A 13,616-nucleotide genomic window follows, 5' to 3' on the forward strand; every position below is an offset into this window, starting at 1 on the left:
TGTTCAGAATACTTCAATGAAAATGTACATGCCAAGCTTAAAGAGAACTCCTCTGATTCCTCAGCTATGTTCTATATTTTCTTAACTAAAATATGGAATGAAGAAATACATAAATGTATGACTGAAACTCATAAGTTCACACACATCAGAGTAATTTCTGTTCTTTCATTCCCGTTTATTTTTTATGAAGTAGCCTGGGGTTAAAATAAACAAGCAGAAAATAAGTGTAGAAACACACAAAAGGCTTTGCATTCGACAATTGTTTTTACATTTGTTGTAATAAGTTCCTGAAATCCTGCACATAACATAATCTGTATAGTATAGTATATATCAAAATGTATATTAAATACATTTTGATATTAAAATTTGAAACCCCAGTACAATGTGTCCAGCCACACCACCGTCAGCACTCTTGTTTGGCACTGCATGGCGCTAGTGACTACAGCAGACATTTTAATCAACAACCAACACACTGATCGAGATAATTATTTCGTATATTCTCTGTGGTTTATTTCGCCCAAGTCGCCATCTAACGACAAATCACCAGTAGATAATTAGCACATGTTAATATATTTATATATTAATAAGACGAAATTACTCGTTTTAAGAAATTAAATTCGCGCTTTCCGGAAACCCCTCGATGCTGTTGTAATCGATTATACAGGCTGAAGTTCGTGGGTCAGGGGTCACTCTTGAGCAGCGCTGTTGAAGCAGACGGTTCTACAAGCAACTGTTTATTTACAATGTTTATCTCTTTTACCTATCCACTCATGCGCTACATTAAACATCGTTTACTCAATTAATACATCTGCATACTTTTTCGCTATTTTCTCTTTTTACGTCTTGTATTAAACCTGATCAAAGGCAAACCGATAAGTTGTTAGCCATCAAGACTTATTTTAGTTTTCTGATTAGGTGTTATAACGGGAAGAGTTTCAGCTGCTGGTAAAATATATACAGAATATAATACCAAAATGCAGGAATTAATCGCAACTGTCGATCACCTCAAGTTTGACCTAGAATTCGCTGTACAACAACAATTAGGCGCTCAACCATTGCCTTTTCCAGGAATGGATAGTAAGTGAACAGGAGCACTGATCAATATTTTCAATGCTTTGTTTCTGGTTTTGTATTTTTTTAATTTATAAGACGAACTGCTTTTTTATTGTTGTTTAGGACTCAAGACTTAATAATGGTACAAACGTTTTCTTGTTATTCTACAGAATCTGGCGCTGCTGTATGCGAGTTCTTCATGAAAGCTGCCTGTATTAAAGGCATGTATTGCAAAAGCTTGTTTAAGGTTTTTACGTGTGAATCAGATTTATTATTTTTGATCAGACTTTACAGCTTTCTCTTTTGACAGGTGGAATGTGCCCCTTCAGACACATTAGTGGAGAAAAGACTGTGGTGTGCAAGCATTGGCTTAGAGGTTTATGCAAGAAAGGAGACCAATGTGAATTTTTACACGAGTATGATATGACAAAGATGCCTGAATGTTATTTCTACTCTAAATTTGGTTAGTATTTGAAAATCTATCTATCTATCTATCTATCTATCTATCTATCTATCTATCTATCTATCTATCTATCTATCTATCTATCTATCTATCTATCTATCTATCTATCTATCTATCTATCTCGGTCTGTCTGTCTGTAATAGTGTTAATAATATCTTTGTGCAGGGGAGTGCAGTAACAAAGAGTGTCCATTCTTGCACATTGACCCAGAATCTAAGATTAAAGATTGCCCATGGTACGATAGGGGTTTTTGTAAGCATGGTAAGTCTTTTGCAGTGATTTTCAGATATTTGCATTTTTACATTTATATATATTTTTTTACATTTTATAAACATTATATTACATCCAATTCTGTTAAATTAAGCTAGGATCCCATGTTTTAAATGAATGTTTAAATTAATATTTATATTGAAATTAAAGTTACATTACAGATATTTCAAAATTGATTGCAACGGAAAATATTAAATGTCCATTTCCACCATCATCCCTTAAGGTCCGGATTGCAGGCACAGACACACAAGAAGAGTCATTTGTGTAAATTACCTTGTTGGCTTCTGCCCAGAGGGCAAGTCATGCAAATTTATGCAGTGAGTATCTGTCAATGTAATTCATGCATATACATATTATTCATACCTGTGACTTTGCTTCAATTCTAACCGTGAATTTTTATTTTGTAATTCCTAGCCCAAGATTTGAACTCCCAATGGGTGCGACTGAACAGCCACCATTACCTCAACACCCACAGTCTCACTCTCAGCAAAAGGTTTTTAAGGTTTTTCTTTTCCTTTAGTGTGTAATGTATCTGTTCGCACATGCATCTGCAAAGTTGCAAAGCACATAGTCTCCCACAAAAGGGATTGTCTATACGACAAAGAGTTTTTACTTTTTCGCATACAGACGACAACGTTGTCAAAACGATCCCCGTTCACACGGATCCACAACGACTAAAATTCAAAAACTTGCACTTTGAATCCCATTTTCAAAAGTTTGCATTTTCAGCCCCCCAAAACACTGTTGTGGTGAACATGAATGACCAAAACTCATCAAATGTTTTCTGTTGTAACTGCCTTACAAAGAACACTGATCCAGACCTGCCTAAAACGCAAAGTCCAGATATTAATATCCGCAAACGTCATTGTCACAATTTGAAATGTTAGCATAATGCCTGCCCGTAAGTATAAGCAAAGAAATAAGGCGAGGCTTCAGTGAATTGTAGTGTTGTCGCGATTAAAGTAAGGAGTGCAATCTGCAATCTTTTCAGACGGAAGTGCTGCAATAATGTACAGTATGTGAAAAATAATGTTCTTTGAACATTAAAGCATGTTAACCTATTCTACGGAGCCCCTAAAAGGAGATGGGGATGTGAAAAAATGCTAACGTAAAGTTTCTTGGGAGAAAGCAAAACATTTGAGACAGAACCCAAAAACATAATTTTTACACCCATTTTTATCACTGTGTCTGTTTAAGGGCTCCGTACTATTCTAGTACACCCAATACACAAACAAATGAACTTTTAAATTAACACCAATGCTTACTTTGATACCAATGTTTCATCTTAATTTTATTCTCCAGCAGCAAAACATGCCGCCCATGAACAGATCGTCACAGTCACTTATCCAGTTAACCAACACCAATATCAACAACCAGAGAATGCCAAATGTTGTTGGGATAATGCATTCTAACAACAACATGGGTGGACCTCGCGGTCCTCGTCCATTGGACCAAGTTACGTGTTACAAGGTGAGGACACTGCATACATTTTTTTTTGTCAGCCATATTAATTTGATGCTCTCAAAATGTGCAATTACATTCGATGTCTATTTGCTTCTTCCAGTGCGGTGAGAAGGGCCATTACGCAAACAAATGCACAAAAGGACACCTTGCATTTTTGAGTGGACAGTAGTTTTCTGAATAAAGGATCTCCAATATTTGTGGTTATGACTTGCAAAGTGAGGTATTTGATTCCTGGTGCATTACCCTTTCACTGTAAAGGTTAGAGATGGGTGATGTAAATGTGGCTCTACCTCACTGTCCGTGTGCCAAGAGCACCACAGTCATTACACATCCAAAAGGTAGAAGTAGTAAAACCACTTTTATACAATTTTTTGTTTTTTCACATGAAACCTTACATAAATCACATACTTTGAAATGTGAGTCTTTTGTATTGGAGTAACAAGCATCTTGATTGCTCAAACTTTAAGGCAGTGCTGAAATTAGAAGAAAATAGATGAACGAGTCTTAAGCGAGATCCATTGTGTCCATTAGCAGCTAATATGATCTGAAATTGAAGAGACATGCATCATTTTGCGGTCTATTGAGATGCTTTTTTGTATCTATTAAAAAAAAAAGACTGTTGAGTTGTACTTATTACAATAAATTTATGAAAGCATTATCATTGACTGTTCTGTATTTTGCAATATGACAACTAGCATATAACAAACTATTCATGCGGCTTTAGCTTTTGTGTCTTGAAGAGGATCATGTGTCCCTTTTCCCACATTCTTGTGCTTTGAAAATGCAGTGAACATTTCCCTCCTTAAAGATCTTGGTTGCAATGTTACCGACTCCAAACAAAACACAAACGTCTTAAACCCCAATCAATTTAATACATGTTTAATTCATCACAAGAAATGTGAATAATAAATCAAGCTCTTGTACATACAGCCTACACTTTCGTATGCTTTCAATAAAGAGTCCAAATTAACTAAATGTCATTTTATTATTGGTCACAGTCACAAACAGAAAAACTGAGAGGTGTGATGATCACACTGCTGCAGACGAAGGGTTTGTTTTAGTGGTACTTCCTCCACCTGTCGTGCTCTGTTGAGGGACAAGAAAAATACTTCTTAGTGACACTAAATTTAGACAACAGTACAATGGTGAAGGACACATTACTACAGATTCACCAATACTTTTAGCACTTACTGATGTGATCGTATTCCCAGAGGTAACTCAGGGCAATGTAACCAGCGATGAACATGGCAACACCACCAATACCTCCTTTCTTCACATTGATGTATTTGTTGTAATATCTGTCATAGCCTGAAATAAGATTTGATTAGTGAAATTATAACGCACAAACAAGTGATTATAATAATATTGACCAAAGATGTGTTTCTAATGTTGAATGCATTAGTCATTACCTCCACGAACTCCACCAATAAGTCCATTTGGGGTGAAGTCTCTTGTTCCGAGCCACGATGGCAATTGCCCAAGTTTGACGTCCAAAAGCCTCTTCTGGGCCAGGGCAACTGACAAATAAACACAATTGTAAGTAAATACATTTTATTGGGTTTTGTTCAATAAACTCAGTGAATCCAAATGAAACTCAGACCGTACTAGTTCGCAAACATATACGAGGTAAAGATTGTCACACTTGAGTTTGACACTAAAGCAAAATGCGCTTTATCAAATTAGTTCCAAGCAGACCAAAAAAAAAAAAAAAACATTATGTTTGTCTGCTTTTTGACATATTACGATAGTATCATTTTCAGTACTATGAGGTAACTATTCAGTACCATGGTGTAAACATATACAATAACCTTGGTAATGCCAATATACTTTTTTGTAAGGAGAACACTACCACGCCACAAGATTAGCTGTACTAATAGTTACTAAATTATTTAGGTATTTTCTGCAGAATGTGAACACAATGGCAATCTTCTCACAAAATTGAACACTTGTTCTTTTTTTTCTCTCTCTCTCTCTTTTACTCTTGAGTCAGGCAATTCACTAAACCAGGGGTGGCGAACTCCGGTCCTGGAGGGCCACTGTCCTGCAGAGTTCAGCTCCAACCCTGATCAAACTCTCCTGCCTGTAGCTTTCTAGTAACCCTTCAGACCATGATTAGCTTGTTCAGGTGTGTTTGATTAGGGTTGAAGCAAAACTATGCAGGACAGTGGCCCTCCAGGACCGGAGTTCGCCACCCCTGCACTAAACTATATGGTATTTCACTATATGTATTTGTTTTTTATCATTAACTAACCAGCACGATTCACTAACGAATACCTCACGGGAGGATGTGCATGTCGTGAACATTATATTCAGTCATGGACGTAAGCAGACAGGCAATGTTACTGAAAGTCCTTGACATGACTCGCGTCTGCCTGCATCGAGGCCTTCAGCGACACTACGCAAAAACGACACAATGAACATTCACTCCATTCTTATCTTCAGACAGAGATGAACAAAACAGTGCGATTTATGCAAAACCATCACGCCAAACAGTGAAAAATAATCAATGCAGTTCCCATTCAGCCATACCTGGTTTATCCGCCATCTTGCTCTGAACTTCAAGATGATGGCTGCAGAGGGGTACGCTGGGAGTGAAATGGAGTGACGTCAACGGGCAAAATAAGGGGCGGAGTTTACAGAACACGTGACCGGTGCTAAATGTTGTGCCATGCGCACTTCCTATGCTGTTCACTTCACATTACTCAAAAAAAGAAAATAAATAACCTTCACATTACTCTGGAAATAAATGCTTTGGCTTTTATATCAATGTAATGAAAGAAACAAACCAAAACAATCGTATCTGTTTATTCTGGTAACGTTATTAAATTAAGGCAAAGTTCTATACAGGCCTACACAATTACACTAATAAAATAGCACGTTTTCTGGCTAAATGATCTCTGATGACACCAAAAAGTACGTGAAAACAATCTTAGCATCTAAAACGCAACAACTAATAATATTATTTTATTATTGGTCTGTTTAATTTATACACTGGTACCACTGGAGGGAGACATTAACTGCATACGCAATCAAAACCTCTATAATCAAAACACATGCTGCATCTTTCTGGTGTAAACATGTGCTTAATGGTAAGTATTCACCCCTTGTTGTTGTTTTTTATAATGTGAACACTTGTGTCTTTAGATGCAGGTCTGTTGTTTAGTTTAGCTAAAGAGAAATAAAATGACTGGATTTTTGCAGAGGTTGTAATGTTGTTTTAGGCAAAAGCATCACCTCCGAGCAACAGAGACATATAGACACTGAATTGTACTTTTAGACACTGAATTTATTGTAGCAAAATTAGGTAGTTGTTTTAGGGATGTTCAGAGGCAAGTGTATTTAACTCTATGCCAAACTCTGTTAATAACTTTACAATATTAATTTAGCAACATTACAAAATGTGATGATTCAGCATTGTGTCAGGAATATCTGAGGTTTCAAAGTCATACAGTACAGATGATACAGATGGCTAAAACAGTATCAGTATTTACAGGCTCTTTCTTTAATTGAAGGCCCAGAGTAAATCTTAAACCAAGTCGTTCGTACAGCCATTTGCCTTTAGGTGCACATACATCTTTTTGTATGGCAGAAGACCAACCGCTCTCATGGCAGCTGAAAGCCTTTGAGTGGATAGGTAGGTCTCAGATAATGTATATACTTTAAACTGCTCTGTATTACATGTTTTTTTTTTCCTCATGGCATTTAGTAACTTAGTAAAGTAAATGTTGATTTAACTATAGTGACTAAATGCATTTAGTAGAGGGAATCATTGTAAGACAGTAGCTATATACCAATTAATTGTTGCAATCAAAATGCTTGATTATTTTCTTTAACTCACTATGGTTGTACACCAGTTTTCAATAACATTCAGAAAATGAGAAAAAGAGAAGGCTGTCATGGTGATCTCATTAGAATGTATGAGAGACTGTGGTAGACGCATTAGACAGGAGGTCAAAGGCATAAGTGCCATTCATTACTCCACTCTGCCATAAAAATCCCTGGCAGAATTATAATTTTGAGATTTTAATTAAGATGGTGCCGCAGTCACATCAAAGAGACGCATCAGTTCATAGTCTTTCAGAACTGTCCGGTATGCAGTTACATTATATTAATTTTCATTATTCACATGTCTGCTCTGATTTTCGCTATCCATATGTTTACTCTGCAAATATTATTCTTTTATTGCCGTAGGACGCATATTAAATTTTAAAATAATGTTTTTTTCTAATCTATGTTTTCAGAGACCCAAGGTTTATTAGTTCATCTGTAATGTCTGCTAACAGATGGAAGATCGGGCCAATTTCAATTCCAGACTCTAATTGAATAAGTTAATAATCCTCATGAATAGGAAAATTATGTAATGGAAAGAATATTATTGTTCTAGCTCATTTATCTGCCATGGGCAGGTTAGAGAGTATATTAATTTCCTGAGTGCCAGCGGATTCTAACTTTCTTTTCTTTAACCTTTTTTTTCTATAATGCAACCACACAGCTGCTTTTTAAAATTGTGTCTATGTTCTATACTGAACATACTGACTCGTACTACTGCTACAGACCTGCAGTATATAGTATGTTTTCTAAATGTATTACTTGAATGACCTACTTCCATTTGCCATAACAAGCAGTAAACAAATTACTTTACTGCATGGACTACTGCAATGTGCCGAACTTGACCTGCTATTTCCTTTGTGATGGGTAAACCAGAAGAAATATCCTCTTTCTTGACTTATTATTCAGTCTGCTTAATGCAAATGTAAATTTCTACGTAAAATCGGATTCAAAATGCTCAATCATTTTTTATTTTCAAGATGATAACTTGACGATATCACTGTCAAGATCGTCATATCGCTGTAGCATTGTTGTATATATTTATTGTGGAATATGATTTTATTTAAAAAAAAAATGTTTAAATAGTAGCCATTGTACAGTGTATACTGTGTAGTATTCAGTAATCTAATATTGCATTCTGAACACAGCCTATGTTTTTAATCTTACAAGTGCTGTCGAGGGAGATCAGTTTACACTGATTGTATTAATAAAGTTAAGGTCTTGAAGTGTGTCCAAGTAATTCTTCTTCACTGCATGTCTCACAAGCTAATTGCTTTTGACAATATATCAAAAATCTGTCTGGCAGAGAAGAGAGACTATTATGTTTTTCATTATATATTCATATCTGCAATAACTGTCATGATAGGAATTAACATGTATAGCATAATGATTTTTAATTTACAATATTCAATCTCATTACATATACAAGAAATAATTGTTATAGTAATGACCTATTCTGCATGCACAAGGTCTACGGTACAATAAATGCCACATCCTGTAAACCCTTCACCCTCCCACAATCTCACAAATGATATTATAGTACACAGACTAACTCTATTAGATTCTGAAACAGTTCCCTGGGGCTATTAGGCTCCTTAACACCCTCGTACCTAATTCCAGTTCTTGGAAAATGATTTAAATTCAGCCTGCAGTGTTTGCATTGTTTTCTTGCACTGCAAGTGTATGCTGCCTCTGTTCAGATCCAGGATGGTCCTGCGAGGCCCTGGGGTGCAAGCAAAGAGTTTAGATTATACATAGATTATATTACTATGAATGGGAGAAAGTGCAACACGTAATATGGCGTAATAAGTCCCGCCTTCTAAATAAAAAGAGCCAATCACCAATTGGAAAAGTCATTGTAGCTGCCTTTAGCTTCTGAGATGCACACTCATGACTGCACATGCGCATTGGCTTGTCTATCATGAAAAATTAATTTTTTTTGTCATGATTTGAGTGTTTAGAAACAAAATTTACGATAACGTTGTCAGATTTCATTGTGATTTCAAATATGAAATTTAATCGTAAGCTAGGTGAACAGCTTTGGAGAATTTGATATTTGACTGAAATAGCTGCCTGAGAGGCCTTTCAAAGATGGCCGCTGAGTCAATCTCATCCCAGCCGCTTCACACTCGGCTGCAAACCGCCCCAGTGCATGCTGAAGGTCCTGGTCTGAGGAGGCCAACATGACAACATCATCTGCAAAAAGCAGCGACGAAATCGCGTGGTCCCCAAACCATGCTTTCGAATGATTTGCCCTAGAGGAAGCATGTAAATACTAAAAAGTATAGGGCGAACGAAGGACAGACCCCTGAGGAACACCATAACAAACCTGTCCAATGTTAGATTTATTGTCACCTAAAACAACAAACTGTACGATCAGTAAGGTAAGATTTGAATCACTCCAAGACTGTACCGGAAATACCAAGCCAAGTCTCCAGTCTCTCAATCAAAGAGTGACACACCGCACTCAAATCTAACAGCACCAGAATAGTAAGGGCACCAGAGTCAGCAGAGGCAAGGAGATCGTTCATAACTTGAACCAGGGCAGTCTCAGTACTATGTCCTGATCGAAACACAGATTGAAAAGGTTCTAAAAGCTTGTTCTGGGACAAGTGAGCAATAAGACTATACGGTGCTCAGAAGGCACTATTAATACTTAGTATGGTCTAGGATCAGATCATATATCTCATTTTTTTCATTTGTTTGACATTACGCCAACTGTTACTCGCACAAAGTCAAGCACTGTTTGTCTATCCATATCTAATTTACATCTTCTATGGCTTATTTATGAGTGTCAGACCATAGCTTCATCATTCATTGTGGTTTAGATAAAATATATCTTATTTCGAGTTATTATTTGGGATTTGTGATATGTAATGTATATTTTGTTGGAATAACTAATAACTTAAAGCTTTAAAACTTATAACATATTGATTTGTTATTATAGCTGTCGCTGCGCTGCATGATATGAGAACATTTCCTCCAGTTTGTCAAGGTAGCTCATGATGTGCTACAAACCCCAGCAGTAAACACGATTAATGACAGGCAGTGTTTGAGCCCTATCTCATTACTCTCCAGTCTGGATATTGTTCCTGCATGTTATGGTTCATCACTCGTCTCCTGCAGCACCATATGCTGAAACAGCAGCCCTACTAGTAGCATTTAACTGAATAAGAAGTGATCAACTCAAAACTCAGCTAGAGGGCAGCTAGCACATAGATGAAATCAGGACCTTGTCAGCTAAAGCTGTCTTGTTTTATGTATTTAAAATCGACATGAAACAGAAGTTGCAATCTTTCCTATTGTGACATCTGAGGGTACGTTTACACAACAACGATGTACTAAAATTGAAAAGTTTTGCTTTTGCTTTTTTCGTGCACAGATGACAACGTTGTCAAAACGATCCCTGTTCACACAGATCCACAAAAACGACTAAAAATGCTGTATTATCCCACCAGGCCAGTTGTTGGCAATGCTACTTTGTAAAGAAACACCAAAGCAACTGGAAGGAAAGCAGACAACTGTAACCCCTCCTGTTCGAACCCCCCGCTCCAAGCGGGGCTCAGACCCGGGTCCGCCGGCATGAGAGTCAGATGCTCTAGCAAGGAGGCTAAAGGCTGCAACCTCTAGCGTCAGTCCAGACTGATCTCATAAAATAGCGTATGTATGACACGCCAATTCGCTATGCCATTTTGGCGTGCTATCAAGACGCATAATTGCTTTTTAGTGTGTTTATCAACGCCGTTTCATTCTATCCCCCTACACTGCCCCTACCCCTAAACCTACCCATCACACACACACACACTCACACACACTGCCCCTGCCCCTAAACCTACCCATCACAAGAAACATTCTGCATTTTTACATTTTCAAAAAAATATAATTTAGTATGTTTGTAAATCCATTTACATTCACGCGGAATCACACGGCGTTGACATACATGCGGAATCACACGGCGTAGACATACGCGCGGATAGCTCAAAATGCGTACAGATAACACGCCATTTGGCTTTAGAAAGTTTAGAAAGTATGTTTACGCAAAGTCATGATGTCATGTTGCGCTAGAGTGTCTCTTGAGATCAGAGGAGTGAGGTTTACTCGCACAGCAATTACTAGCTGGCCTCCGTTACACAACCTTTAGACAAAAAAGCGTAACGCTAAAGCTCTGGCTTTGGCGGTACACAGGGAAGGATCAAGAGGCAGTTTTTTATGGATATCAATGGAGGAGAGGCTTCAATATGCTAAATAAACGGCTTTTGTGAGGAAATAGCTTATCGTTTAATTAATCATGTTTGTTGTTTACATTGGGATGATAACGGTATCGTTTTCAAAAGCTTTGAAACCCATTTTACAAAGCTTACATTTTCAGCCCCCCAAAACACCATTGTCGTGCAAATTAATGTTCAAAACACATAAAGACCTTTCAGTTGAAAACGATGTTGTGTAAATGTTTATAGTTTACTTCTTGAAAAAAAGAAAAAATGTAGGGCGTGACTTGATGTTTTCCATCAGGAATTGATTGGATGATTGTGGTTTGCTATTGGTCGATCTCATGTGAGTGATAGGTTGTCCCGCCCATATGCCGGTAAACACATCATCAGAGAAGACATGTCAGTGCAAGAGGGAAAGATTATAGATTATAAGGGCACATGAGTTAATACAAAATAATGATGTGCACAAATAAATAATTTATAATAAATACTGCAATATGTTTTTTCCATAAAAATAAGAATTGTCCATTTTGATTTGATGGTGATTTTAAAGAGGCAGTCAGTAAATTTTTGTTGAGGGTGGGCTGGCTGAAATGGTTGTTTTGGAGGTTTTTTTGTAATGGGAAAAAAATTAACTAAATACATTAAATTACAGATAGTTATTTCAGGAATTATAAACAATATAGTTGCCTTTTTGCCAATAATGCACTGGGTAAACATGAGATTCAGAATGCCTTGTTTTAATATGATTTGATGTCTGTACAGGATTGTTATTACTGTGATTTTATATCTTAATAAATAAAACAGACACATACTATATATGCATTCTGTCAAATTGCACATGGTAAAATATAAATTACAGTTAACACTGCTATTACCATTTTGCGCAAAATGTATAAAATGCCTTATGGGCAAATGCCTTTGAGCCATTTTGTACTTTCACAGAGCAGGTGACAGAGGAGGTAATGAAACAGCCCAGTCAGCTTTGGGAATACACAAGCACAGAGGCCTTCTGGGGAAATGACATTGCGTAGGAAATTAGATTCCCACTGGGTAGATAGAACATCCAGGCTAAGAACGGACTCATTTACCTCATTTGCCTGCAAATGCTGCATGTGAAAACAAAAGGAATATATAGACTGATGACCCATTGATTGAATTAGTTGACTTCCTTATGAATATCAGTCAACCAAACAATTGCAATATATTAGGTTTTTTGGATAGAGAATATCCTGAATCAATCATTCTGCGTGGAAACAAGATAAATACCTTACACTATTGAAGGACGTAATGGTAAACAGAGACAAAACTGCTAATTCATGAAAATTACACGTGGAATAAAATCAAGGGTTTCAAATATTGCTGGGCTCAGCCATACACAAAGTGTGTTATTTCTTTGTATTTTAATAAGAAAGCATCCCTGTGTCTGAATTTTGCAACCTTTCTCAATATTGATTGAATTAATGGCTCAAAGAGAAAGTATTCAGCTGACATTTTCTTTTACATGGTTACAGTCAGAATGAGTTATATATTTACGATATTTATCGTAAATACGAAACAGAAAGAATTTCCCTGCAGAGGACCCTTTATAGGGCATTGTTGCTTTGGCAGGTCATGTGACTGGTGAACTCTGCATTTTTACCTTGTTTTTGTTGCCTTCTCAATAAGTGATGACAGACATATAACAGCAGCATTGTGTATTATACATGTGGTATCTAGATTTTCCACTAGCACATTCAAAATGAAAAGGTGTCCATTGATTCCTCCAAAAGGCAAATAAAGCAATCTATCATATGCCCCTTCCTCATTGAGACTCACTGTTGAGCTTTGATCTTACCCAATAATGCTGTCTGAACATCGGATGCAAAATCACGTTCAAGGCTGAATGCTGCCCAACCATGTGCAACCGTACGACACATTGATTATTCAAAAGATGTTAAGAACTTTTAATAATGACACAATTTATTTGCAACCTATATTGCAAATGTATACGCACTGGGTTCCACTTGTTCCAATCTGTTGCCAATTTATTATTTTTTCCAAATGTTTCTTTTTTTTCTACAGAAACAAATGTAATAGACTAAATAACATATTTGGTAGAGCTCAGTGTTTCAATATGATCAAGTTTATCAGTCTCTAAAATTACACTAAATTAGACTACAAATGAAGATAGTTATCATGTTACCATGGTATATAAATGCTACTGTCATGCAGGACTGTATTCCCTTAGTGTGTTCTTTTATGTTCTTTGCTATGTTTTGTAGTCCATTGTAGTCATTTTGTTGATTGGTGCTCCCTGTTCATTAGTCTTGATTGTTCCCAGGTGT

At 36.7% G+C, this 13,616-nt stretch overlaps 2 protein-coding genes across 3 annotated transcripts; one reads left to right on the plus strand and one right to left on the minus strand.

The window, feature by feature from the left end:
• Positions 1-657: 657 nt before the first annotated feature.
• cpsf4 (cleavage and polyadenylation specific factor 4) lies at positions 658-4,222 on the plus strand. 2 transcript variants are annotated; one of them, XM_079817743.1, is made up of 8 exons: positions 658-1,077; positions 1,224-1,274; positions 1,364-1,516; positions 1,682-1,777; positions 2,010-2,103; positions 2,201-2,279; positions 3,089-3,256; positions 3,351-4,222. In XM_079817743.1, exons 1-8 carry the CDS (start codon positions 975-977, stop codon positions 3,417-3,419), a joined length of 813 nt encoding a protein of 270 aa, XP_079673869.1. In that variant the 5' UTR covers positions 658-974; the 3' UTR covers positions 3,420-4,222. The 2 variants fall into 2 exon arrangements, with proteins under 2 accessions (XP_079673869.1, XP_079673868.1); XM_079817742.1 differs by having other exon boundaries at positions 3,092-3,256; positions 3,351-4,218.
• Positions 4,217-5,857, minus strand: atp5mf (ATP synthase membrane subunit f). The gene is made up of 4 exons (XM_079817762.1): positions 5,780-5,857; positions 4,660-4,767; positions 4,442-4,558; positions 4,217-4,336 (listed from the first exon to the last, which is right to left on the minus strand). The coding sequence occupies exons 1-4, from the start codon at positions 5,793-5,795 to the stop codon at positions 4,308-4,310; spliced, it is 270 nt and encodes an 89-aa protein (XP_079673888.1). The 5' UTR covers positions 5,796-5,857; the 3' UTR covers positions 4,217-4,307.
• Between the last annotated feature and the right edge of the window lie 7,759 nt (positions 5,858-13,616).

The sequence above is a fragment of the Gobio gobio genome (assembly GCF_949357685.1).
Source record: "Gobio gobio genome assembly, chromosome: 1".
NCBI classification, from domain to species: domain Eukaryota; kingdom Metazoa; phylum Chordata; class Actinopteri; order Cypriniformes; family Gobionidae; genus Gobio; species Gobio gobio.

Excerpts from the sequence above, each read along its gene's own strand:
- cpsf4 (XM_079817743.1), top strand. The coding sequence starts at position 975 with ATGCAGGAATTAATCGCAACTGTCGATCACCTCAAGTTTGACCTAGAA. Across the intron at positions 1,275-1,363 it reads GAAAGCTGCCTGTATTAAAG|GTGGAATGTGCCCCTTCAGA; the intron begins GCATGTATTGCA and ends CTCTTTTGACAG. Across the intron at positions 2,104-2,200 it reads AAGTCATGCAAATTTATGCA|CCCAAGATTTGAACTCCCAA; the intron begins GTGAGTATCTGT and ends TGTAATTCCTAG.
- atp5mf (XM_079817762.1), bottom strand. Across the intron at positions 4,559-4,659 it reads TATTGGTGGAGTTCGTGGAG|GCTATGACAGATATTACAAC; the intron begins GTAATGACTAAT and ends ATCTTATTTCAG. Across the intron at positions 4,337-4,441 it reads CTGGGAATACGATCACATCA|AGCACGACAGGTGGAGGAAG; the intron begins GTAAGTGCTAAA and ends GTCCCTCAACAG.